Source organism: the organism of the source record quoted next, unplaced genomic scaffold (assembly GCF_019419815.1).
Source record: "Pyrus x bretschneideri cultivar Hongxiangsu unplaced genomic scaffold, Pyrus_bretschneideri_v1 Contig17, whole genome shotgun sequence".
NCBI lineage: Eukaryota > Viridiplantae > Streptophyta > Magnoliopsida > Rosales > Rosaceae > Pyrus > Pyrus x bretschneideri.
In genome coordinates, this window is record NW_025999468.1 from 5651184 (window position 1) to 5678661 (window position 27478).

Consider the following 27478-nt stretch of genomic DNA (forward strand, 5'->3'; position numbering starts at 1 on the left):
CAGAAACCACTTCTATTAATTTTAAATCTCAAAGACTAAAGTAAATATTTATATCAATTTTAAAAACCATTTTAAATAAAAGGCCTTGAAGCAGATAACAAAATTTTTAAAAGAGGTAGACGATAAAGACTAGGGGTGGGCACGGACCGGGCCCAAATTTGGAGGGACCAGACCGGACCCATTTAAAAAGGAGACGGGGCGGGGCGGGCCAGGTGTTACAAATCTTATCATTGGAACCGGACCTAACCCGGCCCGTTTCAAACGGGCTGGTTCGGGACGGGTTCATGAGTCTTTTTTTTTTCCTGTTTGGATCGCCTCCTGAACTTCAACTCGGTCTCCAACATTAAGACCCTCATCTGCTGCCGCACCGTTTCCAAGCGATTCAACTCATGCTCCACCACGGTTATAGTCTCCGGCTTCATTTGCTTCACCACTCATAGCACATTCTCAATCGTGCCGGGTCGGGCAGTAGCTTGTGCAACCCGAAGACCAAGTTGACCGCCATAGGTCTCGTAGAAGTGCATCTGCAGCATGTCGGAGAAAGAGTGGTCGATCGACAGCTAAGGGTAGACTTTGAAGATTCAAGGCTAGGGCTTCGGCGAAGAAGGTGGCGACTTTACGCATAGGGCCTGCTTGTGAACCTACCAGGCTGCCAACAAAGGGTTCTGATCTACAAAATCACAAAGCAGAAACATATATAAAGAAGAGAAGAGATGGCGGTGCGTACCTCCTGAGCGGTGAGTCATGGCAGCGAGAAAAACCTAGGGATTTTTGAGTCGGCAAATATCAGGAAGATTAACAATTTCGAGGAAAGAAGAGTGTAAAAAACTATTAGCCTCCCAAAGGCCCTCAATGTTCGGTGGGCCTCAAATACCAAACTTGTTACCACTTGTTGGTGGGCCTCCAAAGGCTTTGGCATGAGTGTGTAGAGATTTAAACGGTCCAGGCCGGGGGCCCATTTTCTCCAATCTTTAAAACCGGCATGCCCCATTATTTACCAAGAATCACCCCAGCCCCCCCTGTTTTGTATTTATAATTTTTGGACCCGTCCCGTACCCGCCTCGAACCGCATGGATCCGACCCGACCCGTGGGTCCATAACCTGTTTGTCCACCCATAGTAAAGACGATTTGATGACCAAAACAATATAATAAAAGGACAAATTGATGGTTTTGAAATATAAAAAACCAAATTGATGAGTTGACAAAATATAAAAAACAATTTGTGATTAAAAAAAAAAAAACCTTTTGTTACAATTATATTTAGAATAAGAATGTGATTTTATAAATCCTATTATATCTAGACATATTTTTTAATATTCTCTTTAGTATTATTACCCTATTAGAGTTGTAATCATAAGGATTTAATTTATCTTACTACTACATAAATAAAGGTACAATAACATAATACAACACGCGTCTTACAATTAAATGTCATTGCCACCACCCTCTTTCTCTCTTTATTCTTTTAGAATAGTTCAGTTAAATAAACCTACTCTACCTTTTTGTTAAATAAGCCACTATAACTTTTTGTTTAAAAAAACTAATGAAAAAAGTTTAAAAACTTTAAATTTTAATGATAAGAACAAAATAAAGGATAAAGTAAACACTAATATGATTAATTTTTTAACATAAAAATATGGTTTTTCATTAAAGTAAATAGTATTATGATTTTTCGTTAAAACGTCTTTTTTGTTTTTGGTTCGAAAATCCTTTATATTTAACCAATCAATAATGCACACACAATAATATGGATAGGCAGTAACTGGGGTTCCTGTAAAATTGAACCAACCCTTTTTATGTATAAATCAATCAGCTATCAAAAGGTTTCTCTCCTTTTTTTTCTCAGCTGTTGAAATCAAATCAGGAAATTGCAGAAAAGCATCAAAGTATATAAAAAGGGGGATTTTAGGGGCTTTGTGGATCAGAAAATGGATTTCGTTAAATTATATTATCAAATTTGCTTCCTTGTTTGTCCTTTTCCCCAACTGGTTGAGAGTTAAATTATCCGAATTGGTGACACTTTAGGGTTTTGATCGGGGGGATTGATGAGCACTATGAATCTGGCGGTGGTTCTGGTGGCGGTGGCGGTGGTTCTGTTCGGCCGATTTTTCATCACCAAGGCCAATGTGGTGCTGATGGGGAACAACGTCACTCTCTCTTTCGACGACAAGGAAGCTACTTTTGGTGAGTTTCTTTTGCTTTTGCTTTTTTCTTCATGTTTTAATTTCTGTTTGGTTGCTAAGAAATTGCGGGAAACAAGAGTAGCTGAAAGTTAAACCAAACTAATAATTCTATGCATGTGTGTTTGTTTGTTGTTTTCCATGTTTGCGTTTTTGTTGATTTTTGTGGTGGACAATGATGTTAATTACAGCTCCGGAGGTTAAGGGTTCCGGGGAATGCGGAGTATTGTATTTGGCAGAGCCTCCTGATGCGTGCTCGGCATTGACTAATCAAGTCCAACAAGGCACGAATTATAGCTCCCCCTTCGTTTTGATCGTAAGAGGAGGGTGTAGTTTTGAGGATAAAGTTAGAAGAGCACAAAAGGCCGGCTTCAAAGCTGCAATTATCTACGACAATGAAGATAGCAACATCTTGGTTTCAAGTAATGACCTTTTCCGATAACAATTTTTCACGCTTAGTGTTTTGATTTGTCAAGCTCCATATTTTCCAGCAATTACTCACTGATCAATGAAAATTAACGGTGTTGTTGGAGATGTAAACAATACACAAGTCTAGTTGACCATAAAAAAAACAACACACAAGTCTGTCCATGCCTCCCAAATGGTCACAAGCTCCTAAGTAAACCACTGTCTTGCTAGTTATAACTCTGCTTAGGTTTATTTACTTTTTATCTATTCGAACTAGGTGTTTAAAAACTAAAGTTAGAAAGACGATAAAATAATAGCAAAAAGTTTCACAGGAGGAAGATATTGTAAAAAACTGTTTGAAGGTTGACTATTATGTTTGAATGATAGATTCAGACTTTGTTAATTTTATACACACACACACACATATATATGTGTATAGTTTTTACATTTCTGTTCAATGCCCGAAAGGTTTACACCTCAATCTACTTCTTTTCGTAGTGGTGAAGAACCTTCTCCCCCAGGTAATTTAAGAAGAGGTATTAATCAATTTACCCCCTGAACTTGTGACCATTGGCCAATTTCCCCCCTCAACTCTCATAATTAGTCAATTTGCACCCTACTGTTATTTTTTTTAATTTTCCATCTATTCTTCTGTTAAGTAGGTATCCGCATGACTGCCTTTTAAGGGCAAAAAAAGTCAATTTGCACCCTACTGTCATTTTTTCAATTTGCACTCTACTGTCATTTTCCGTTAAGTAGGTTTCCCTACACCTTACCAGAGGTAGACAAGGCCGAGGGAGGAGGCGACGGGGGTGTGAGCAGCTGTAAACTGCAAAAGCAGCATATCAAATGGACTGGGCTGCAAACAGCAGAGGAGGGAGGCGTTGGCGGCAGTCACGGGCTCAACATCGAGACAAGGAAGAAGAAGAGAAAGTTCTAAGAAAGGGAAGAAGATTGAAGGTGTAGGGAAAATGACTTTTTTGCCCTTTAAAGGCAGTCATGCGGATACCTACTTAATAGAAGAATAGATGGAAAATTCAAAAAATTAACAGTAGGGTGCAAATCGACTAATTATGAGAGTTGAGGGGGGAAATTGGCCAATCCTTACAAGTTCAAGGGGTAAATTGATGAATACCTCATTTAAGAATACATAAATGCAGTAGAAGATACACAGACTTTCTTCATGTTCTGAGATTTGTGTCCATATGTTAATGTGCGTGCACTTTCTAGTCTATTTTTAATTTTCTCTATACCCTCCCAAGTGGTTTAAGTTTTAATTATTTATTTTATTTGTTCGCCCTTTCTAGAAACTGTAATTCCCTTTTGTGTGGAAAATACAGTGGCAGGAAGCTCAGCTGGTATAAAAATATACGCCGTGTTCGTTTCGAAAACTTCTGGTGAACTACTAAAGAAGTACACTGGACTTACTAACATGGAGCTGTGGCTAATTGCAAGCTTTGAGAATACAGCATGGTCAATCATGGCAATCTCTTTCATTTCATTGCTTGCCATGTCTGCAGTGCTGGCTACTTGTTTTTTCGTTCGCAGGCATCGAATAAGACGAGAGAGGCCTCAAGCTTCTCGTGTCCAAGAATTTCATGGGATGAGCAAACGCTTAGTAAAAGCAATGCCAAGTTTGAAATTTACCACTGTTTTAGAGGACAACTGCACATCAAGCACATGTGCTATATGTCTTGAGGACTATAACTTTGGAGAAAAACTCAGGATTCTGCCATGTCGCCATAGTAAGTTTCTTTTTGTTCCGCCATATAAAAAATATTGTTCCTTGCAGAGCTTTTTTGTATGATTGGTTGGCTTATGTTTCCTGCATTAGCATTTTAATGCATCTATGATAGCTACTCTACTAAGTTATGCAAAATTTTATTCGTTGGTCACATTTGATTTCTCACTTCATATAAACAAAGAATTGGTTTCTCATTGTTTCCCAATTACCAGTATTCAGAAGTTGCGTTATTTTTGGGACTTCCAACCGCGCTTGACCTGGTGGGCAGGGTGCCACAAGTTGTGCTACTTTTTGGGATTTTAAAGTCACTTGTCTATGCAAATAAATCATATAGGATCTCAGAACTTTGTTTTGTAGAGGAAAAAAGAGCTTATTGATGCATCCTTTACAAGGCTTGAAATCCTGATTGAATTTTTGGGCAAATATCTATTGTTGTTTGAAGTACAAAATAGTGGGCCACTAGGAGAGACCCACGTGGGGTTTGAGACAGTGGCACATTAGCTTGTGGTGTTCAATTTTTGTTTGGATAACGTATTGTGAAAACAATACTTTGTTATTTAAATGAATTTGTATGCTGAAAGGTCCAAATTTGGTCCTTCCCTCCAAGAACTTTGCTTTATCTTAGACATATAGTCAACAGAGTGCTGGTTTGGTGATTAAACTAGTCATAAGGAGCATAAACTTGGCATTATTCTGGAGTGGTGAGAAGTGTTAAAAAAAATACGATACACATTTCTGCAGATTTCATATTCCTTGAAAAATTTATGTATTTCTGCCAGATATTGCAGCAAATGGGACTTCTGAAGTTCAAACCTTAAATATTATCTTAATCAGTCTCTAAATTCATATAAGTGGATGCAAACTGGTTTATTTGCTGCACTCCACATTATAAAAAATCATTGAGAAACCAATGGAAGAATCATATAAAACATCTCATTTGTTTGATGTTTACTTCATGGTATGGCATTACAAATCCTATCCTGCAAACTACAAACTCTCGGTAATGCTTGTTGTTATGGCAATTAAATATTTGTTTATGCTGAAAATTCAGATACCTTTCCAGTAGCTTTAGAATGTTGTTAGTGGTTAAATTTGAATAGTGATAAAATGTGAAGTAGTTGCGGAGGTAAACTTCAAGAATCTCCCACTTTGATAACCTGCTATGCTATTAACCTAGCCTAATGGAAGTTGTTCAATGTCAATGGAGCTTGCATACATAATGTAGAATCTTGAACAACTTTTCTCGTCAGCTGTATATTGACTTCAATAATTATTTTGTAGTATGCATATCTCACTGTCACTTACCCGGATTTTGACAGAGTTTCATGCTCTCTGTGTGGATTCTTGGCTTACTTCATGGAGAACCTTTTGTCCAGTTTGCAAGCGTGATGCAAGAGCTAACACGGGTGAACTACCCGCTTCAGAATCCACACCATTGCTTTCGTCCGGCCCATCCTCCATGGCATCTTCCGTACTTTCATCTATGAGATCATCAATAGCATCATCTTCAGCAATACAGATAGGACCATCATTGTCACGGAACCCTTCATTGTCTCATTCTCACTCTTACGCTAGCACAGGTCACATTCAGCAGTCTCTTAGGTCCTCCTATCGCCAGTCCCCTTCTATTAGTGCAAGCAGAAGTTCAATGGACCTCCGAAATGCCTCGTCTCAAAGGTCCCATGTTTCCTATTTTGTTTCACCCCATTCCTTGGGTTACCCAACCTTATTACCCCCGAATTCAAGATACATGTCTGTTGGACACATTCCAAGCCCTAGCAATGCATCACCAAGCTACATGAGCTCTTCCAATCATCGACCGCATCCACTACATTGTAGTGAATCAGCTGCAACGTTTTCTCCTTTTTCTTCTGCTCAATCTCTTCCTGAATGCTGATCAAGACTTATGAAATAGCTCGAGAGGGAGGTGAACCAAGATGCTTTTCTCCACTCTGACCTCACCTTGTTGCAGTATCGTGATTGAGGTCTATGATGTGAATGCTTGCTGTATGCTAGAATTCACACCTGAAATGTTTCTTGTTACCACCTCACATGTATATTAAACTATGTATATAGTTTTAATTTGCAAGATGTGTTTATGGTTCAGGATCATATATCAGATGTTTATCAGTCGCAAAGTCAAAGAGTGAGTTGTGGTGTGCATTTGATAATCGGCAATGGTGGATACGATTAGGGAGCGTTTGGGATTTCTTTCCAGAATGACTTATGTTTAAAATTTTGATCATCAAATGGTTTGGTAAAGTTGTAAAAAGCTGCTTTAAAACTTAAAAACTTACGGAGCCTGCAAAAGCACTTTAATTAAGTGACAGTCCATATCCCTCCAATTTTGTGTTTTATCTTTACTGAGTTTGGTGTAGCTTTCACTAGTTAGCAGTCGACTGCAGCTGCAGACCTCTATGCTCTCATCTGAGAAATTTTATTGCTAACGGTGACTACCCGCTCATCAAGTCATCACTCATCTGTAAGTTTATATATCTCCTTACAATTTTTTACTTTTGGATTTGGAAGCTCTCAATTTTTTCTCAGATTAGGGCTTTAACATTACCATGAGAATAGGGGCATTGTCTTGACTATGAGATAGGGGCTTTGTCTACTTCAAGATTAGATAGATTACTTCTTATTAATTGATGTAAATTTCATTTACGTATTTCATTTCAGTTTCTATCATTTAGATCATGTTTGCTGTGCGATTCACGTATTCCAGTTGCTAAGTTTGTTTGAGTATTCAGAATTGATTATGTTGATAAGCTTAGTTCTGCCAAAGGTTTTATGCTGTGAATGTAGATGGTGCACATCTACATGTTTCTGTTATAGTCTTTCCATATCTAGGATTCTCTTACTGATTATGTAAGCATGTAAGTAAAAATACCATATCATATACAAGGGTTTTGTGCTTGACTCTGAACTGTCATAAAAGTCTGCTATGCTGATAATCGTAACTCAAAAATGGTTTGAGAATATGTGTTTCTGTCTCTAAAGATGTGCTGGGATTGCTGTAACTAGTACCTAACTATTTCTAGAATTCAAATTATACACTCAAAATCTAGAGTTACTGCCATTTACATCTTCTATGTCTCGGATTTTTGTTTTACTAATTGCCGTTCCAAGGTGTGCTAGGCTTGCTCCAGTACCTTTTCCTTTTTCTCGTCTAAAAACTGCATAACACTGATACATATGTATGGATTGACCAAGTCGCATGGGATCATTACATTTTGTGTCTCTGTTTCATTCTTAGGCAAAGCTTTATATATGAAGCATATACACTGATGGAAAAGGAGTAACGATGTGGAAAATGGATCCAAAGTGATGGGTATCAAGGAAGCGGCGGCAGGAAATCGTCGTGGCACATATCTTAAGAAGAAGGGATTGGAAAATTCAAGGACCAACTGCACTAAGAAGACAGAAAAGAATCCCAAATTGAACAGAAGTCTCAAATACGGATACTTTGGTACTTACAAAGTTTCACGAACTCGTTGCGATTCCAGGCTTGGTTATGTTAAAGTCCATGAAATTCCTTCGAGTGGTAGAAGGCTGCAACAAGATCTCTGATGCTCTTAACGAGATATTTTACAGGTTCTCTCTCTCTCTCTCTCTCTCTCTCTCTCTCTCTCTCTGTGATGGTCCTCGGTCTTTTTATATCATTGGTTGTAATTCGCAGTTGACTGTGCATTGTTTATTCCCCATGCCTTGACACTATGGTAGTATTTTAGGTATAAATTACACCACGGGCACTATTCGTACCTCCAGGCCAGAGACAATAGACGCAGCAACTAGCATCCCATGAAGATCTCTTTGGCAGGGAAAGGGTTCAATTTGGAAGCTGTGATGAACGTGAGTTTATCGTTGATTTCGGACCCTAGTTCAGTGTGGGGAAAACAATTGTCTTCCAATGATCAGCCACGAATCAAGTCGAAGACAGAGCGCGGCGATAATGGCGAGGCAGGACCAAGCAACGGGCTCATTCTAATGGATGGCGAATTTGATACCAAATTAGGCTGCCTATTGTGTGGTTTAGCCGAATTCCATCTCTCCTATTGTAAAAATATCAATGTACTAAAAAAAAAAAACTAATGCAACCGCACATTTTGCAGCTGATTATTATTTGTCTTAAATGTTGCTAACGTTATTAGTATTATTTTGTTTTTATATACAACAATATTTTGGAATTCAAATATGAAAATGCAACTCATGTTATGAATCGTACATGATTGTCATGAATAAAATTTTTTTTTTAGTGAATGAATAAATGATATTTAAACACGCAAAATTGAAATATGACTTTAGATTTTTGACAATTGTAAAAAATTCCTGGCACCAATGATTGTAGAAATTTTTTAGCGTGTGGACAGTTTGGTATAAGAAGTGTCATAATACAATTGTTTAGATTTTTTTTTTTTTGAAATTATGTCTAATTGTATAATTAGACTTGGTGTACAAAGCTGTATTTTTTGGTCACTATGAAAGATCTCCTCACAATAGGGGTTGGTATAAACACCGCCAAACCGGAAAAACCAAGTCAAACCGTGATAAAAAAAAAATCGTAAAAAATTGCATTGACTAAAAAAGTCAAAATCGGGACAAAACCCAAATTGGTCCTGCTCAAACGATTCTGGTTTGGGGATAATGAGAACCGAAATAACCAGACCGAACTGCTTTTAATTTAAATAATTTTTTATTATAATTTATAATTAATTGATTGATTAGGGCTTAATGTTAATTTTGAAGTATTTAATGGGTGGTGGGTCAAATAAGAGATAATATATCACATTTGGAGAGACCCTTGTTTGGCTGTTGTGTTGTAAATTGTAATTAGCAATTCTTGTTGGTTTTAGGGAACGAGAGGAAGAAACAGATTCGCTAGTAAGTAATTGAGATTTGATCAAGTTGTGCTACCGTATTAAAACAAAAACATTAATTTAATACTTAATTACGCTTAACTACATAATTCGCTTGAATTTGTGATTAAAATGTGTTTGGTATTGAAGATAGAAGATACGAAAGTATATATATCAGGTCCCTTAACAAGATGAATTCCTATTTTTTTTTTTTTTTTTATAAAAATGCAGACACTTTATTAACCGTTGGATTAATTTTAATGAAATTGTGTGGTTGAGATTAAATAACAGGACATACAATCTCAACTACACAATTTCATTAAAATCAAATTCACCGGCCAATGAAGTGTCTCTATTTTTTTTTTTTTAAATAAGGATCCTTTTGTTAAATAATTCGTATATATGTATGTATATATTTATTTTGAACAGTAAACTGATATGAACCGAATGAAACCGCATAAACTGAATCGTATAATTTTAATAATAAATTTCAACAGATTCGCATCGAACCGAACTGTCTGACAAATAAGCAGAACACACCTTTCCAGCTTCCAAATCGAACACTATATATACATTCAACCGAAACCGGCAATTTCCATTTCCTCCATCCGCAGGCAGAAATGGCGAAACCTGACAAGTCGAAGCCCAATATTCCCCAATACGTCCGTTCCTCCGCCAAAGTCCACCCCGACTTCGATGCCGACCCCAACTCCTACTCCCTTGAAAAATTCAAGCTCTACGAGACCAGACAGGTAACCGATTCTTCACTCTCTCTCGCTCTCACCAATTCAATTCAATTCAATCCAATTCTTCATTCTCCTCCAATTGACGCTCTCAATTCCAGCGATTTTACTTGATCGGAAGCGATCGGAACAAGCGGCTCTTCCGGGTCTTGAAACTCGACCGCTCGGAGCCCGACGATTTGAATATCAGCGAAGACCCGGTTGTGTACTCGCCGCAGGAGATCAAGAGCCTGCTCCAGCGAATCGCCGAGGGCAATCGCGCCACCGGCGGCCTTACTTTTGTCACCAAGGTTTACGGGATCGCCGGTCAGTGTCTTTGACCTCAAATTTACTTGAGGTTTATGAACTACCTGCTTGTATGTTTGTATTTACTCTTTGTATGGGGTTTTGGTAGGTTGCATTAAGTTTCTGGAATCGTATTACTTGATTTTGGTCACCAAGCGTCGCCAAATAGGAAGCATATGTGGTCATGCGATTTATAGCATAGAGGAGAGCCAGTTGATTACTATTCCGCACGTCACGATTCAAACTGATGTTGCTCATTCTAAGACCGAGTTGCGGTAATTTTCTCCTTTGTTTTCATGTTTCTCCGTTGTCTGGACTGTTAAATGATAGCATAAATGTGGCAGAGATATATTTGGTTTGATTAGAGATATACGGTCACTGGGTTATTTAATTGTATAATCAGCATGGTCTCTCACCGTGGTTTCATACATCAGGCTTGCATACTACCAAGAGGCCACAAAGAGTACCAGAAAGAATAAGATAGGAAGGGTGAGGTTACCCAACAAGGGTCCCGACGGTGTGAAGTTTTATGGGGCTACTTAAGTCATTACACCAGTGTTCCTTAACACATGAAAGAAAGAAACCCTGACTTATATTTATTAGTGCCCTGTTAGAGGAGTGAGAGAGTTTGCTTCAGGGGTTTACCTTTATTTGCTTAGATGGACAAAGTCATGGTTGTACAAATATACTGTTCACGAATGACACTGCTAATGATTTCTCGTATTGACTACGTGGAAGTTGGATTGGGAAGGGGTTAGGTGACCGCCAATAACTTAGTATAGTAAATGGAGAAGGGTGTGAATTTGATGTTAGAAAGTTACTGGCGAAGCAAATGCCATATGCTGTGGAGACCTTTAATGTGAGAACTATGCAGTTAATCTGTGATCATTGGAAAATGCGTAGACTTCTGTTTTACTTAATATCCCTCTTGTGGAGGGGCTTAAATGAGTGTTCCCTCCATTATTTAATTGTTTCATATCTAAAACGGAAAAATATATTGCAACGGTACTCTGAATGCTTAATTTTACTCAACTTCATGGTCACCAACTAATATACTTTCTAGTTCAACTTCTATAGAATTTACTTATATTTTTCTTTCTTAATTGTAGGTACAAGAAGCTTCTATCCAGTGTTGATTTAACCAAAGATTTTTTCTATAGTTACTCGTATCCTATAATGCAGAGATTGCAAAAGAATGTGTTATCAATGGGCGAAGAAGGGATGCCGTTTGATAATATATTTGTATGGAATGCCTATCTAACACAAGCTATTCGATCAAGGTGCAATAACACAATCTGGACAATAGCATTAGTGCATGGCCATTTTAAGCAGGTATGAAACACACACACGCAATCCCTCTCCCTCCCTCCCTCCCTCTCTCTCTCTCTCTTTCTCTCTCTCTCTCTGTATGTGTGTGGTAAGGAGATTGTTTTGGTTAGTGGAACCCATAGACAGTTTTAGCCGGCCGAAAGGGGCATTGTTTTAGACTTACTCTACATTTTAACTGATACAATTTGGTTATACCATATCTATTCTTTGTTGATGAACTTATATCTTATGTATTTACTTCCCATGCTACATATGTATTTACCTTGTGCCGAGGGATTTATGAGTTTAGGCTTTTTGACTGATGCTTTAGGTGTCTGATGGACTGGTCGCCCATGTTTCTTGTATTTCTTTATGTTTTTAATAGATAAAACTTGTTTCTTCTTTGAAAAGAAAAACTTCTTAACTGAAGATGTTAAATATCTTGATTAAGTTTATTTTACTTCGTTATGGCAGATTAGGCTATCAATCTTTGGTAGGGACTTTAGTGTTTCTCTGGTCTCTAGACGCTCTCGGCATTTCGCAGGAACACGGTATGTGGTAGTTTGAATATCACACCACACCATCTTCATTTCTTCTAATTATTCACATAGCTGTCCACATGGCAAATAAAAACAAAAGTAAAAAATTTTCAGCTATACATTTTTCTTTAATTTAAAAAAAGGTTTAAGTTTTTTGTTTTGAGGGTGAAATTTCACTGGTATTAGCTTTGGTAATGTTTTGAGATACAGAAATTTCTTGTTGTATTAAACATGTTTTCGATTGTGTTGCAGTTACTTGAAAAGGGGAGTGAATGATAGGGGAAGGGTTGCAAATGATGTTGAGACAGAGCAGATAATCCTCGATGAAGAAGTTGGCTCATGCAAAGGAAAAATGAGTTCTGTTGTCCAGATGCGTGGCTCGATTCCCCTTTTCTGGTCACAAGAAGCTTCAAGACTTAGTCCTAAGCCTGATATTATATGTAAGAACACATTCATATTAATTGCATTCGTACTGAATCATATGCTACATGTCACATACATTGTTACAAGGGCCATTGGAATTAATCATTTTTTGCATGTTTTTATTCTGACTTTAGTACAGAGATATGACCCCACATATCAAGCTACCAAACTACATTTCGAAGACCTGGCAATGAGATATGGCAACCCAGTTATTGTGCTTAATTTGATCAAGGTTTGTTTATTTCTAAATGCCTTCTGAACAGATGCTGGGACGACGTTTATTGTTAGTCGTTACTCTTTACTATTACTGCATGTGATGGGACAACATTTTTATGTGTTGGATGACCAATTACTATTTTATTCTTCTTGTTTTCGTTTTAATTAAATGGGGGTGGGGGATTCAATAAATGTGCAATTCAGATCATTATGAAACACCCCTTTGTTTCATTATGTTGTACCTTTTCCAACATTGGGAAGGGATATACCACTAGACCGAGAGCTAGTTGGTTATTGGATATTTATCATAAACAACCTATGCAATTTTGTCAGCCAACCTATGTAAACTCCAATAAACTAGTAGGAAGAGAAAGAAAACAAAACTAGAAAATTCTGACAATGATGCCGAAGTTTCTGGTTAATAGTTAAAAGTGAGGTTTTATAAGTCTTCCTGTTGTATGAGAGAAACATTAGTTTAATGTGCATCTCTTCTGCAGTGGCTAATATTTATGTGATAGCTATTGCCACATAGTAGATCCTCTATTTAATAAATTTGGTTATTAAGAATGAGTTGTAGCTAGTTGAGGATTGTATAAGTATGGTGTAATATTGCAGGGCAATATTGAAGATAGAATGCATCTCTTGTTTCTCACATCTCTCTGATGTTCAGTCTAAGTTGACGATTTTTTCTGTGCTTCTGATCTACAGTGATAAAGTTTTCTACTTGTGTGTGTGTGTGTGTGTGTCATAGGGAGGTTGCGGTTACGAGGATGTTAATTGGTAAAAATATTTTTGGTGCCAAATTCTTTTCTAAGCACTATTTGAGTAATAGCCTACTCTGGATACATACATACATACATGCATACATAGAGATAAATATTTTGCTGGCATTACAAGTTAAGCTATATTTATTAGTTGCCCATCATGCAATTTTTTTCTTCTTATTTTTCGTTTCATGTGTCATGCAATTTTATTGTAGACTGTCGAAAAAAGGCCTCGAGAAATGATGCTGAGGCGTGAGTTTGCAAGTGCAGTTGGGTACTTGAATCAAATATTTTCGAAAGAAAACCATCTTAAATTTATTCACTGGGACTTTCACAAGTTTGCAAAAAGGTAACCAGTTGAATTTTCATTTTCCTTTTGTGTTTTGTTTTGCTTTTTTTGGCGAAGTGGACACAGACACACACCCCTATGATACACAGATAGATATAGGATACATGATTACATACTATACAAAAGGTCTCCTAAAACTAGAATAAGGATAGGGGAATTAAAAAAAATGCTGTATCATATGTATATGTGTGTGTGTGTGTGTGTGTGTGTGTGTGTGTGTGTGTGTATTTATGAGAATAGGGTAAACTACATCCCTATCTGGTGTGGTGCAGGCTTGTTCTATGTTTTTCTTGTCTTTTATGGTTGGTTGCAATCATAAAAAAGTATGAAAAGCATATTCCCCTTTTTTGTTTTGTCAAAAACCAGTTAGCACAATTGAACCAAAATTCTTTTTCCTTTACATGAACCATTATAGGAGCCCCACACAACTGAAATAAGACATACGCATAGTATTGTTGGGGAGTGGATTCTTCTTCGAGACCTAGAAATTCTTTACGGAATTGTATTGATCCATTTGGAGTATTTGATACGTATAGGGCCATATTGGTATCCAATTCTCCATATAAAGAATGACTAATTCTGTTTCATAGGCTTGCAGATTTGTATATATATTTGTTATGTCTATGTATATATCATTTACATAGTTATACATCATTTTGCTCCCACATTTTTACCTTGCTAAGAAGTAGACTTATTTAGCAATAGATATCTCTGCAATGCTTTCAATTCAACCATCTCTACCTGTTTGTGTTTATGTTTGTTTTCTTCGGTCTAACCGTTCTCTATCTTTTCTGCTTCCAAAGCAAGTCTGCCAATGTTTTAGCAGTTTTGGGTGCTGTGGCAAGTGAGGCACTTGATTTGACTGGTTTTTACTACAGTGGCAAACCTAGTGTTGTTAAACGGAGGCTTAATCAATTAAGTCAGACAAGCACGGGAAGGTATGCAATTTTTTATGTTGGTTTCTTAGTTCTTGCAATTGTTATTGGAATCATGTCATAGATATGAATCACAGTCCTTTTTGTGTTGGGAAAATAAAATGAAGTTGTAACACTAGTTGTACAGTTTAGCCTAATTTCTGATTTCCATGCATATTTCTGGTGGCATGTCTATTAATAAGAGTTACAGTTCATGCATGCTATATTTTGAAGTTACACCCTTTTTTTCCAATTCTTTCATGCTGGTTCTCCAGTAAACAATGCACAATTATAAATATTGAATCATTGATACACCCCAATATTTGCTGGTTCAGTGATTTGCTAACTGTATTCTCAAGATTGGTTCCAGATCTCCATTGCACTTAGATTGTTATCCTTGAATCAATTTGTATCAGATAAGTTTTAGTAGGCAGACAAGTGCCAGACATCCTATTGAGGAAACACAATCTTGCTTTACTGCGAACTCCTTACTTATAGGGTTTGGTTGGGAGCACTTCTATACGGAGTAATGTACTTTTGTTTGTACTGCTTTTATTAGAAATTTAGAAGCATTTAAAAAACTCAAGTGCTTCATGCATATTTTGTTGGAAGCGCTTCCACAGAAAACTTATAAGGTTCTTAAAGAAGCAGTAAAATGCTTCTCTAAACTCAAAATTGTACCTGTTTATATTTAAGTCATACACTTTAGAAGCACCTTTGGTACTGTTCAAAGCACGCCCGAACACATCTAGTCCTCCATAACCAACATGGATCCTGATATAACCCAATTGGTGCTGGTTCAGTTCAACAGCTCAGTTGGTCATTCCATCTAAGGTAGGATATGCAGAAATTAGGTGCTATGGTGCAAGTGAGCGCCAAATTTTTGTTCCAGGGAGAATTAGGTTTCTTTGTGATACAATCTTCTTGCTTGTAGGACCTGTTTGGGTGTTTGTAAAACTGCTTTTGTTATAATAAGAATTGTGTACCGCTTTTGTTAGAGCTTAGATGCATATAAAATATCCCCATGACTTCTGAAGTGTAAATGTTTGGCAAGTAAAAATCCTTTTTATATTGTAAAATTTCTCTATGTTACATGTTCTCAATTTTTTACCACAGATAAATATGATTAAAGGTGATAGTTTTCGCATTATCTAAAATTTTAACATTTCAGTATGTTGGGAAGCAGTAATGAAACTCTAAATTCTTCTGTTAATCGGGACAGGGAATCTGATGTTATTCAACAGAAGAAAAATGATAATTTTAGCGGTGAACCACCACATTTTCAAAGCGGCGTTCTGCGCACGAATTGTATTGATTGTTTGGATCGTACAAATGTTGCCCAGTATGCTTATGGCCTTGCAGCTCTAGGCCGCCAACTTCATGCAATGGGTTTGACAAATCTGCCCAAAGTGGATCCTGATAGCACTATTGCTGCAGCTCTCATGGATATGTACCAGAGCATGGGAGATGCTCTTGCGCAGCAGTATGGTGGCTCTGCAGCTCACAACACTGTATGTTCTTACTTTTCTTCTTGGGTTAGAGTATGCATATTATCAGTTGCTTGATGTGATAGATCAACCTCTATAATTCTAACGCAAAGTTAAAAATGAAAAAAAACTCTACAACTCTAATCAGATGTCCACTGAAAAAAAATCACGTCAAAAACCAATGTGTTATAATTGTGGTGAAATAAAAAGATGAATATAATGCTTCTGATAGACGGACATTAGGTGAAGATCATCCTTGATTGGGGAACCTGAAAGACGGTTCGGATCATTTCACCACATTGTAGGGTGGGTGTTAACAATGTGGTCCTCTCAACTTAGGTTTTTCTTGAGAAGTTTATAAAGACATATAAACAATAATAGTATAATTCATATAGTGGACAAGGAGTCCACCTTTTGAATGCAACCTACAACAAATATTTAATATATTTATGTTTCTCTGTGTGTATGTGCTTGTGTATGAAGTGTGTGCGCACATGCGTATAGATAGATTTCAAATTCATATTTATCTTTATCTTTTCTTCCTGAAACCTTTTCCTTATAACGAATGCTAGGTATTTCTTGAGAGGCAGGGAAAGTGGAAAGCTACAACCCAATCAAGAGAGTTCCTGAAGTCTATTAAGCGATACTACAGCAACGCTTACACTGATGGTGAAAAGCAAGACGCCATAAATTTGTATTTGTTCATCTCTATTATAGTTTCTAATGAAATTTATTTTTCTATTTTTAAGTATTACCTGCTCTTTCCTGTAGCAACAGATGAGACTTATTACCTACGATCTCCATCAATTCAGATAAAATAAAATATAGAGATTGATCTCGATCATTAGCTTCTCCATTCTGCATTAAGAAATAGATGCATCTCTGCATATGTGAAATCGTTTTGTTGCTGCAGTAGTTGTATATTGTGTTTTGAATGTCTCGAGGAAGTAGTAACTTTATGTTGTTTTATTTTCACATTGAAACGATGTTGTATTATAGTATGTCATATTATGTTGTACTGTATTATATCTCACTGTGTAGCAATTTACTATACAATGCTGTATTGCACATTGTTATAAAGGTTCTAATACCTTGATGTTTTTGTGGGTTTTACCAGATTTTTGGGTTACTTCAAACCACAGGAAGGGAAACCTGCTCTCTGGGAGCTGGATTCTGATTACTATCTTCATGTATCTGGAATTGATGACCCTCTCTTTGATGTGTGGTAAATCTCTATGTATCTAGAATTGGTGACCTTTGCACATGTCTATGCACCTTGTACATCTACAATTACCTGTCCCAATCGGTTTTTCCAAGTCTTCTGTAAAGTTAATGTTTCATTTTAATCTCCCATTTTTACAATAAGATTCTTGATTTTCAACTTTTCAGTTCACAAGGAAATGATACACGCTTAGGAGGAATGGGAGACACTCTTGCCCCTATTCCTGCTTGCAGAGAAGATTTTTTGAGGATGAAGTTGACATCATTTGATAAATTGATTGAAAGGACATGTAGTTCAATAAAGGATGTTAGACTTTGTAGTGAACCAGATCAAAGACCAGGCGGTAGTACTGCAAATTCAAGTGTGGCACCTGATGCAGCGTAATTATATTCAACCTAAGCAGTTTTTACCCCTATGTTTAGCGTCCTATTGTGATTTGATTATTCATCTGTCTTTGGTTATCCTGTGCACTTGAGAACCAAGGCAAATTCTTCGTAGTAGTTACTGAACATTGGAATTCTTTTTTCTTTTTGTTTTTTTTTTTCAGTGAAATACAGTTGAAAAGCCCAAATTGGCTTTTTGGCCAGAGAAAATACGAAGAAAGTGGCTCTGCACCAAAAGTTACTTCACATGAAATTGGTAATGGAGGATCCCATAACAAGACAGGGGTTGATGGATTTTGTGACTTGAATTGGCTTTCTTCTGAAGCCGATGATAATGAGGAGGATATCTTCCAGAGGTATGCTATATGGAAATGCTTTTACGTTGGCACAGGAGGAGAACCTCCCATTTTGCTTTTTCATTTGCATAAATATCTCCAGAAACATGAAGGTGTTCTGCATTTCTATGTAGATGGCTTATACAATGTTGTTATTACCATAACCTCTAATATAAGTGGGCTGCTAACCGAGTTAAGGATAATAAAAGAAAGTAACTATGGCAGAAGAAATTTTGATAATGGAGTAGTTTGATCTGGGTAATTAAGATGTTTTGGAACTCTGTGTTACTATTTGTTGGCATCATCAACAACATCGACAAAAAGATTTACATATACACAGAAAATCTGTTGAATCATAATGTTTCATTTCTTTATTCCATGTTTTCCAGCAATCTGTAGCCATATACTTAGTTTCATATAAAAAGCCTCTGGGGTATCCTATATTCCTATGGAGTGTATTTGTTGATCATGTATTTCTCTGCTGCGATTCCAAGGTACCTTTCAATGACATCAGTAGATGAAGCCAATGGGTGGTACGGTGGGACACTGCTAGGTGATCAAGATGAAAGCAGTGAGATATATAAGCACTATGCTGAGTTATGTCAGGTATAGTACTTCTAATTTTCCAAACATGGACAAGTGTGGTATATCCTTTAAACTTTAAAGTCTGACATAAGTTTGTGCAAAATAATGAATGCGCTTTTTTCTGGTCTTTGTGTTCATTAACTTCATTCTCTGACCAGAAAATTGAAGAAACATAATTATAAATTTCTTTCTGTAGGTGAACCCTGTAGGTTAACATTTTAGTTAACGGATAGGTCTGTATGCTGCACATGGGAGTGTACCTTTTGGGCATAGTTCAATGAAAGGAAACAAAGAAAAAACGCTAACATGTGTAGAAACAGTTAACTATTAACTCCCTGATTTCTCTATTGTTGTTTGGTTACGAGGTTTAGGGTTTAGGGATCAAGGATTGGGGCCTAATCTTGAGGTTTGATTTGGGGCCCATGCCAGTGCTCTAGGATTTGCGTCTGTGATCTGTTATTGGATTCTGGGGTACATGTTAGGGTGGTTGGGTTCGATGTCCGGATCCCTGGCTTGAAGCTTTGGTCTGCGGTCTGTAGTTCAGGGTTCAAAAAACACCTACTACATTGAAATCCCTGCATCCTGAAATGGGATTTTGACTCTAAAATCCATCTATAGAAGCACAATTATCATGTCAGGTTTCCAAACAAAATGGCATTGTTCACCACCGATAAGACACCTTAAATCTCCTTCAAATGCACTATAGTAGTTTTATATCTTGGATGGTTTTCCGATATTTCGTTGAAGTTTGACACTTGTATTTTGAGCCTTTAAAAAATGGCATCGTTCACCTACTTTCTCACATATGTGGTACATTTGATTTTATTGATATTGTGAAATGCTGCAACGTGCAGGGCCCTGGCATTGAGCCTTTAAAAAATGATGGTGAAATGGAGAAGCACTATGCTGATGCTCTTCATATGGGAACAATTAACATTGTAGATGATGCAGCTGTTGAGGTAGAGATGGAAGCCGCCCTCAAGGAATACGACCAAATTGGTAGTGATCTCGGGAGCATCCCCGCATCGTGTAAATCGTTAGCGGAAGATCCGAGCTGGTTGACGAGGTGGATCATTGGTGAAGAGAAAGTTGAGAGGATTTGAAGAGAGATATTTGGTGTTGCGTATAGTTATGATTTTTGTTTCTTCCATTGTTTCTTAACTATGAATGCAAAAGAGGCAAATATTTTTGAGTATTTATTCTGGTTTTCAAATTTGGAATTTTACTGGGATTTATCATCTGGGTATCCTTTGAATTAGTTGGGTTTTTGAGAAAAGTAGTGGGTTTTGTTGATTAAGTGGTTAACTTGGTTATACTTCTAAATTGGGTTCGAATTAGGGTTTTCGAAATGTTGCTTGCTTGCTTCGTTGTTTGGAAAATGGAGACACTGACTTTTTTTTTTATTGCATTTATGGAATACAAGGAACTATGAACTTCAGGAACTACCTTTCTGGATTTTGTTCATAAGGGTCATTTGAATTTTATACTTTCTTTTTTTTTTTTTTCTTTTTTCGTTTGCATTTTTTAGGCAAGCAAAATGATGTAAACTGGCGATTTATGGTGGCTTTGGAAGGGTGGACTTGCTCTTATAAAGTTCTGAGAGACAAACTGCTTTGGAGCCAGCAGCACTTGGGAGCACTGAGAGCAGCGGCGTCTCTCTTCTTCTATATTAGGAGAAATTATTAGATAGCACAGTGTTATCATGTGGCACTGACAGCTGGTAGTACCCATCAACAACAAATGCATGATAAGTGGCAAAGTTCACATCTTTGGCTTCCAGAAGAAGAACCAAGCGTCAAGCTTTGCGCCCTCCTTCCCCCGCGGGAGTCGATTTCAAGTTCAAAGCTGAGAAATTCCGACTCAAAAGTGTGCGATTTCTTCATTTCATCAGCAATGGCGGCCTTTCGCTCTCTTTCAGTAATCTCACGTCCTCTGTTTTTAGGGTTTTGTTTTTTCAGAAATTGAAAAATGCACCTTCTTTGATCATTAAACACGCTAGGCACATTAGGTTTCCTCTTTTTTGTCCATGTTTCATGGAATCGCGTTTCCTTAATTTTTGGTTTTTTTTTTTTTTTTTTTTTTTTTTAAATTTAATTTAGTTTTTAATCTTTAAAAGAAGAAGCAAACTTGATCAACAATGGCGAAGATGGTTTCTGGTTTCAAACAATCGGAGATGAAGTTTGATGGTTCCCTGCTGCAATTGAAGGATCTTTTGGAGAAGATGGGTTCCGTTCGAATGTGCTTCAGAACCAATTCCATAGGAGATCCAAGACGGCATAACTCAGATCGGAACTCACCCGATTCAAGGAGGACGAACGGGGAAATGAGCTGGAAGTCGAAGTTGTGAACTGTCAGTGCCACGTGGTACTGTATCATCTAATAATTACCCACAAATATCAGTGCGACTTTGAGACCCTTTTGCGAGCAGTTATATCCTGCATCAGGATCACCATATTGTGGTTTGCCAAAATTGCTTGCCAAAATTACCAAACCAACCCCTAATCCCTACCAAAAATGGAGTCCGCCATTTCTTGGATGCGAAACCGAGACCTCCAAGAAGAAGATGGAGATGATGGCGTAGTAGTTAATAACCCTTTTCAATGCCGCCCCGACGCTACTGAAGTTGAAGGCCCCTTTGTTGTCGCTTCTTGAAAAGCTTACCCTGAGAGAATTAGGACAATTAAAAGTTGTTTCCAAGTCTTGGAACGATCTTGCGTCGTCGGAAGCTGTCGGGAAGTCCCTCTTCCACCACGGTGGCTCCGCCTCTATGATCTATAGATGGGATACACAACGTCATTTCATAAAATTCACCGGTGAAGATAGTGATTTTGCTGTGAAAAACCCAGTTTGACTGAGAGAATATTTCAAAATCGTAGGTTCTCGTAGAGGCTTTCCGCTTGGAGACGGAGAAAAATTTACTCCTTTGGAATCCACTCAACAACAATTTCATGCAGATCGAAGGAATGGACGGCACAGCGGCTTATGGCTTTGGTTTTCATCTAACGATTTCTTCCTTATCCGATTTCAAAGATCCTAACTTTTCAGGTGTTCCGATCCAAAATGGGTTCTTGGAGCATTTCTTCTGTATCTGATTTTAAGTTTATGCTACTCCCTCCGTTCGGAAGGGTTATGGGAAACATTGTCTTTTGGAGGGGTAAATCTGTGAGCTCGAGGGTTTTGTGGCTTTTAGTGTCAAGAAGGGCACCATTTCAATGCTTAATTTACCGGCCGGCAATAGCGGTATCGATAGCTTGATGGTTGGCGACGTGGGGACTCATTTTTGATGAATGACTCAATTTGTTAAAAATATGGCGATTAGAAGGAGATGGTGATGGTAATTCATGGGGATGGACTACCAAAGGCGTTACCCTAGTAGAACTCATTGGTAGTCCATCCCCACGAATTACCATCACCATCTCCTTCTAATCGCCATATTTTTAACAAATTAAGTCATTCATCATACTGACAACCAAAAAGTGACTTCCCACGTCGCCAACCATCAAGCTATCGATACCACCACTGTCGACCGGCAAATTGAGCTTTGAAATGGTGCCATTCTCGACATTAAAAGTCCCAAAGCCTTAGAGCGTTAAAGATTTACCTCTCCAAAGGACAGTATTTCCCATAACCCTTCCGAACGGATGGAGTACCATGAACTTAAAAGCAGACACACACGAAATGCTCAAGAAGGAACACCTGAAAAGTTAGGATCTTTGAAATCGGAGGTATCAGTTTCAGAAGGGGCTACTATGACAATCTGAAACCGACAGGGACTGAGGGTGAGCCTGGATAATTCAGATCACAATAACCTAAAACACAAAACTTGTAGTATTACTGTGATACTACAATGACATGCAGTAGGTTGTGTTTTTAGTAAATCTCTATGTACCTGGAATTGATGACCCTCTCTTTGATATGTGGTATATTTCTATGTATCTGGAATTGATGACCATTGCACGTCTATGCACCTTGTACATTTACAATTACCTGCTCCAATCGGACTTTCCAAGTCTTCTGTAAAGTTAATGTTTCTGTTTAATCTCATCTTGATTTTCAACTTTTCAGTTCAAAAATAAATTCTACGCGCTTAGGAGGGTTGGGTAACACTCTTGCCCCTATTCCTGCTTGCAGAGAAGATTTTTTGAGGATGAAGTTGACATCCTTTGATAAATTGATTGAAAGGACATGTAGTTCAAATAAAGGATGTTAGACTTTGTAGTGAACCAGATCAAAGACCAGGCGGTGGTACTGCAAATTCTAGTGTGGCGCCTGATGCAGCGTAATTATATTCAACTTAAGCTTTTTTATCCCTATGTTTAGCATACTATTTGTGATTTGATTATTCATCTGTCCGGTTATCCTGTACAGTTGGGAACCAAGGCAAATTCTCGTAGTTGTTAACGGACAGTGGAATTCTATATTTTCAGTGAAATACAGTTGAAAAGCCCACGTGTAAAGTCTAACAACGACACTTGTCCAAAATTGAAGTATAGTTTGAGCTCTTGGCAAGGAAATTTGAAGTTGAAGCTCGGCAGTTGTGATTAGTGACTCGTAGCAGAGTTTATTTTTTTTCCTCCGACGATTGCAAATTTTTCAAAGAGCAATTAGATAATCCATGATCTTTTTTTACTATATACTTACCATACTAATATTGTTCCTTTCACCGTGTAATTTGATCCTTTGTCTATTTTTTAAGTCTGTCCTAAAATAATATATTTACTAAAAAGTATGTCATTATAATCCTAAATATCCTGTAAATGTCTACAAGTAATGTGTCGTAATTTAAACATTGAGATCTACATTTAATTACTATACTATTGTGGCTATATTTATCTTTACGGCCAGCCAAATTTGGCATGTGACAGATAAAATACAGAAACCTTAATTCCTTTGATCATTCACTTCCAAAATTGTCCGGATATCTCCAGCAATGCGCCGAGTCTTACTCGGTTTTCATACTAATTCCTACGACCCCGCCTCTAAAATTAGCATGTACCAATTAATACAGACAATCATCATACACGTACGTTCGTTCTGCTAAGATACAAAAACAAAAAAACATTTGCTACGTGAAATAAAAGGCAGCAGATATGTCAACTTCCACATTCAACAATTAGACAATATTACAATCTCTCTCGATCGGTGCGTCTCTTTGGAATAATGGTCATGAGTTGTGTTGTTCCTACAGTCGTCGTCTTCTCCTCTACCACCTGCTCCTTCTGTGTATGTGACTCCACAACAAGCATGCCCTGCACCTTAATCATCCCTTCTTCTCCTCCTGTAAGTCCATTTATTTAATTTCTATATCTCAATTATATATAGTTGTCTATATTAGTTCATATACTTATGAAAGATCAAATGATATCGAGCTCATTACCCATCCTAATTCTGTAACCATTTCTTTCTGTTCGGCATATGGGTTGTCTAGAGATTTCATCTTTCATGTTTACAATATTTGGCTTCATTTTGAAGCGAAACGATAGCAGTTTTATTAATGATAGTAAGAATTGATACAAACATTTCATACACTCGTTAATTCCTTTGAAGTTAGTCTTCGATTCGGTCAGTCGAGGAAATACCATCATCTTCTCAATTCTCATTGAATTTCTTGCTTTTTGCTCAATACTACCACCTCTTCCAGTCATGCTTTAGCAGCAATAAAAATATATTTTCCAGAATCATCAACTCCCAACAATCTCCGGAATGCCTCAATGCCTCATGAAATCAGGGTTTCGCAGTAATAAGTTGTAAATTAATTATACATAAAATTAACTGAAGCAAACAAATCTGAAAACAGGCCTAACCATCGGATTGTCGAGGTTTGAGCTTCTACGTTTCAAGTTTGCACGCTGATCTGTTTACTTTGTCACATTCAACTCTCGGGCTTTTCGGACGCGTATTCGTTTGCTTTTGTTGTACTTTTTCCATCTGGTTATTGTTTTTGTTTCTGGCAAAATCACTAATTTAGTATACTTTGACCAAAAATAGTAACACACAAGTCATGCACTTTAGACCGTTGATCGGGATGACCACGATGTGATTGAATCAAATCAATAATGCACAAGAATCCCATTTCTGGGATTGACAGTGATTGAGACAACAAAAATCATTGCATGCATGCATGCAAGACATGAAAACAGCAACGCGTGGTGCAGTCTAGCAAAACCACGCTGTAGGACGCGTCTACGTACTCCACACAACGATCTAATGTGTTATATAATTATGGAGTAGGATTCTCTACACTCCTAATCTCTCTACCCTTCCATTCCCTTATATTTGAACAGTCATGATTAAGCCACATCAACATTTATATTATATTAATTAATTTTGTTTAATAATTTTTTTTTTTAAATTCCAGGTGATTCAGCTGATTCCTGAATAGACCCAGTTACCCTTGACGACATATATTTTACCTAACTGGCCCTTGTAATTTCTAGACAGTCCATACCTATCTTGATAACACACTTGTAAGTCTCGCATGTTTTTTCCCAATATTACAGTATGCAGATCCCCAATCCAAGTCGGATCACTAACAGTCTCATAGATTCTAGTCCATGCCAATCCCAATCCAAATCGCAAATCCAATATTCCTATCCTCTAGAATTTAGCCTCAAGCCCCTCACAACTACTTTTGAACCCCAAGAAAACCCTTCTCTTAGTAGAAGCTGCTCCTCCACCTCCATTGATACAATGATCTCCGACTTGTTTTCCCCGACCTCCCCGTCCTCCGCCTCCTCCGACTCACTATTAATGTCTGGGGACTACCTTGGCATGGAGTCCTGTGTCGACGTTCTAAGTGACGATGAATTGAATTTTAGTAGCTGTCATCATGATTGTTATAGTCAGAGAAAAGAAAGGTTATGTTGGGCGCGGGAGAAGGAGAAGAAGAGAACTTATGAAGAACTTCCACCTCCACTTTCGTTGCTGGCGCGTACGGAGAATCTGCCTTCTCACATGCCTTGGGTTTTGAAGAGGCATTACACCACCGATGGACGGTTGATTTTGACGGAGGAGAAGGTTCGGCACCATGAGTACTTCAGGGCCCATAGATCCAATGGGCGCCTTAGACTACAGCTTGTCCCTCTTGACGGCCAGGTTTTGGTTCCGCCAGTAGTTTGTTGTGATGATGATCATGATGAGGAGGAGGTGGATGATAATGATGGGTACTATTGTGACAATCATGATGTGCTCTACGATGACAATCTCGATGCTTATGATGGCGACGATGATGCTTATGATTACGATTACGATTGTCATTGTGATTATGATTATGATTATGACAATGACTGCAATGGTCTTTGTCGTCATGGTGATGTTGAACAAACAATTAAGGTTGCCAATTCATCAACTGCGTCAGCTGGGAAGTGTCGCAATATTAACACTACTGTGAAAACAGAGTCATCGTGCATCTTGGGAGTGCTAGCGCCAGCGATCAGGTATGTTCACAGTTAAGGCATGCAATTTTAATCCTCACTTTCATATATGTAACTCATGAGCTCCCAAAATCTAATGATATTTTTAAAAATATTGAAAAGCAAGCACACCATCAGTCACATGTATGAAATTATGGTGTGTTTGCTGCTCATTTTTTTCTTCATTATATGCTTTTACGGACAGTTGAAAAAATAGTCATTTTGCACTCACGCTCATGGAAGAAACAAGAGAGGGAGGAGATTAGTGCCTCTTGATTATTTTAGAGTGCTAGTTACAATCACTTCGTTTAGTTGTCTTCCATGAAATTCCATGGGTTGTCATGGCATGCTAGAAAATTAAAGCTACCTAGGTTACTTTGCAACTGTATGTTTGATTATCGTTGGATATTCAGCGGCGTATATATGAAAAACTGTATTAAATCTAAACTATTGATTAGATTTATTAATTCTTGCATAAATTTGTGGTTTAGGCTTAAGCATCTTGTGCTGCCAGGGATTATATGATCCTAATTGCATTTCTTGCACGTTTCTTTACTGTGGATAATGCACTATGAATCAAATAACCCTTTCTTAGGTTTTGGGTTTCTAACCATCAAGGCCAAAATTCTTGTTTCAAGAGCATTATATACATGCATATTCTGCTGTACATAAAATATAATGCATATCAAAATAAATTGAAAGTCTTAAATTTTCATCCTTGAAATTGAATGGATTTTAAGAAGTTTCTGAATTTGCAGATGTGTGAAGGGCAATACAAATGGATCAAGGAAAGGCTTTCTGGGGCAAGCTGGATTTGGCGGCCTATTTCGCGGCCATGCTGGTCAAGTAATGATCAGCGCTTTTTGTGACAATATCGGAATCTCATTTACTCATAGGGCTAAACTTGCAGCCTTCATCTTTGCTATGATCATAGCTTGGGAGAAGGGTTGGTTACGCTATGGTTGGATACAAATTCTCAGTTGGTCCTATCTCTTTTCTCTAAACCCCTTTCTGCTCTTTGGTCTTTGTGTCCTCAGTGGGGACATTGATGTTATCTAATAAGCCTGCATGATCGATCTTCAGAGTTTCTCATTTAGAAAGAATGGCAATACATGCGGTGGCTGATAATCTTGCCAAACCATGTGTTGGTGGGATAATACTGGTTTTTCAACTCCTGAGCCAGGGATGGAATTGCTCATTGTATATGGTTCTTTTCGTTGCCTTTAGCTGTACTCAAAGAATTTTTGAATCATATAGGTAGACCTGACATTCGTGTCGTGCTTTCTGTTTTCATGTCATACCTGATATCTTAACGGATCGTGTC

General features: G+C 37.7%; 3 protein-coding genes and 1 long non-coding RNA gene across 5 annotated transcripts; all 4 read left to right on the forward strand.

The window, feature by feature from the left end:
* Positions 1–1789: 1789 nt before the first annotated feature.
* LOC103967866 (receptor homology region, transmembrane domain- and RING domain-containing protein 2) lies at positions 1790–6445 on the forward strand. Of its 2 annotated transcripts, none has more exons than XM_009381195.3 (4): positions 1790–2185; positions 2373–2603; positions 3897–4334; positions 5653–6445. In XM_009381195.3, the coding sequence occupies exons 1-4, from the start codon at positions 2047–2049 to the stop codon at positions 6228–6230; spliced, it is 1386 nt and encodes a 461-aa protein (XP_009379470.2). In that variant the 5' UTR covers positions 1790–2046; the 3' UTR covers positions 6231–6445. The 2 variants fall into 2 exon arrangements, with proteins under 2 accessions (XP_009379470.2, XP_009379478.2); XM_009381203.3 differs by having other exon boundaries at positions 1791–2185; positions 3930–4334.
* A 3236-nt stretch (positions 6446–9681) lies between these two features.
* LOC103967883 (phosphatidylinositol-3-phosphatase SAC1) lies at positions 9682–20187 on the forward strand. The gene is made up of 16 exons (XM_018652432.2): positions 9682–9941; positions 10034–10238; positions 10327–10492; positions 11327–11549; positions 12000–12076; positions 12317–12504; positions 12622–12719; positions 13683–13816; positions 14620–14754; positions 15953–16241; positions 16790–16911; positions 17335–17442; positions 17607–17819; positions 17987–18178; positions 18652–18763; positions 19597–20187. The coding sequence occupies exons 1-16, from the start codon at positions 9810–9812 to the stop codon at positions 19843–19845; spliced, it is 2643 nt and encodes an 880-aa protein (XP_018507948.2). The 5' UTR covers positions 9682–9809; the 3' UTR covers positions 19846–20187.
* A 1949-nt stretch (positions 20188–22136) lies between these two features.
* Positions 22137–23458, forward strand: LOC108868736. The gene is made up of 3 exons (XR_001954966.2): positions 22137–22521; positions 22808–23021; positions 23170–23458. It is a non-coding gene; the product is annotated as an uncharacterized LOC108868736 (long non-coding RNA).
* Positions 23459–23876: 418 nt separating this feature from the next.
* LOC103926888 lies at positions 23877–27478 on the forward strand. The gene is made up of 3 exons (XM_009335773.3): positions 23877–24022; positions 25101–26178; positions 26913–27478. Exons 2-3 carry the CDS (start codon positions 25244–25246, stop codon positions 27211–27213), a joined length of 1236 nt encoding a protein of 411 aa, XP_009334048.3. The 5' UTR covers positions 23877–24022; positions 25101–25243; the 3' UTR covers positions 27214–27478.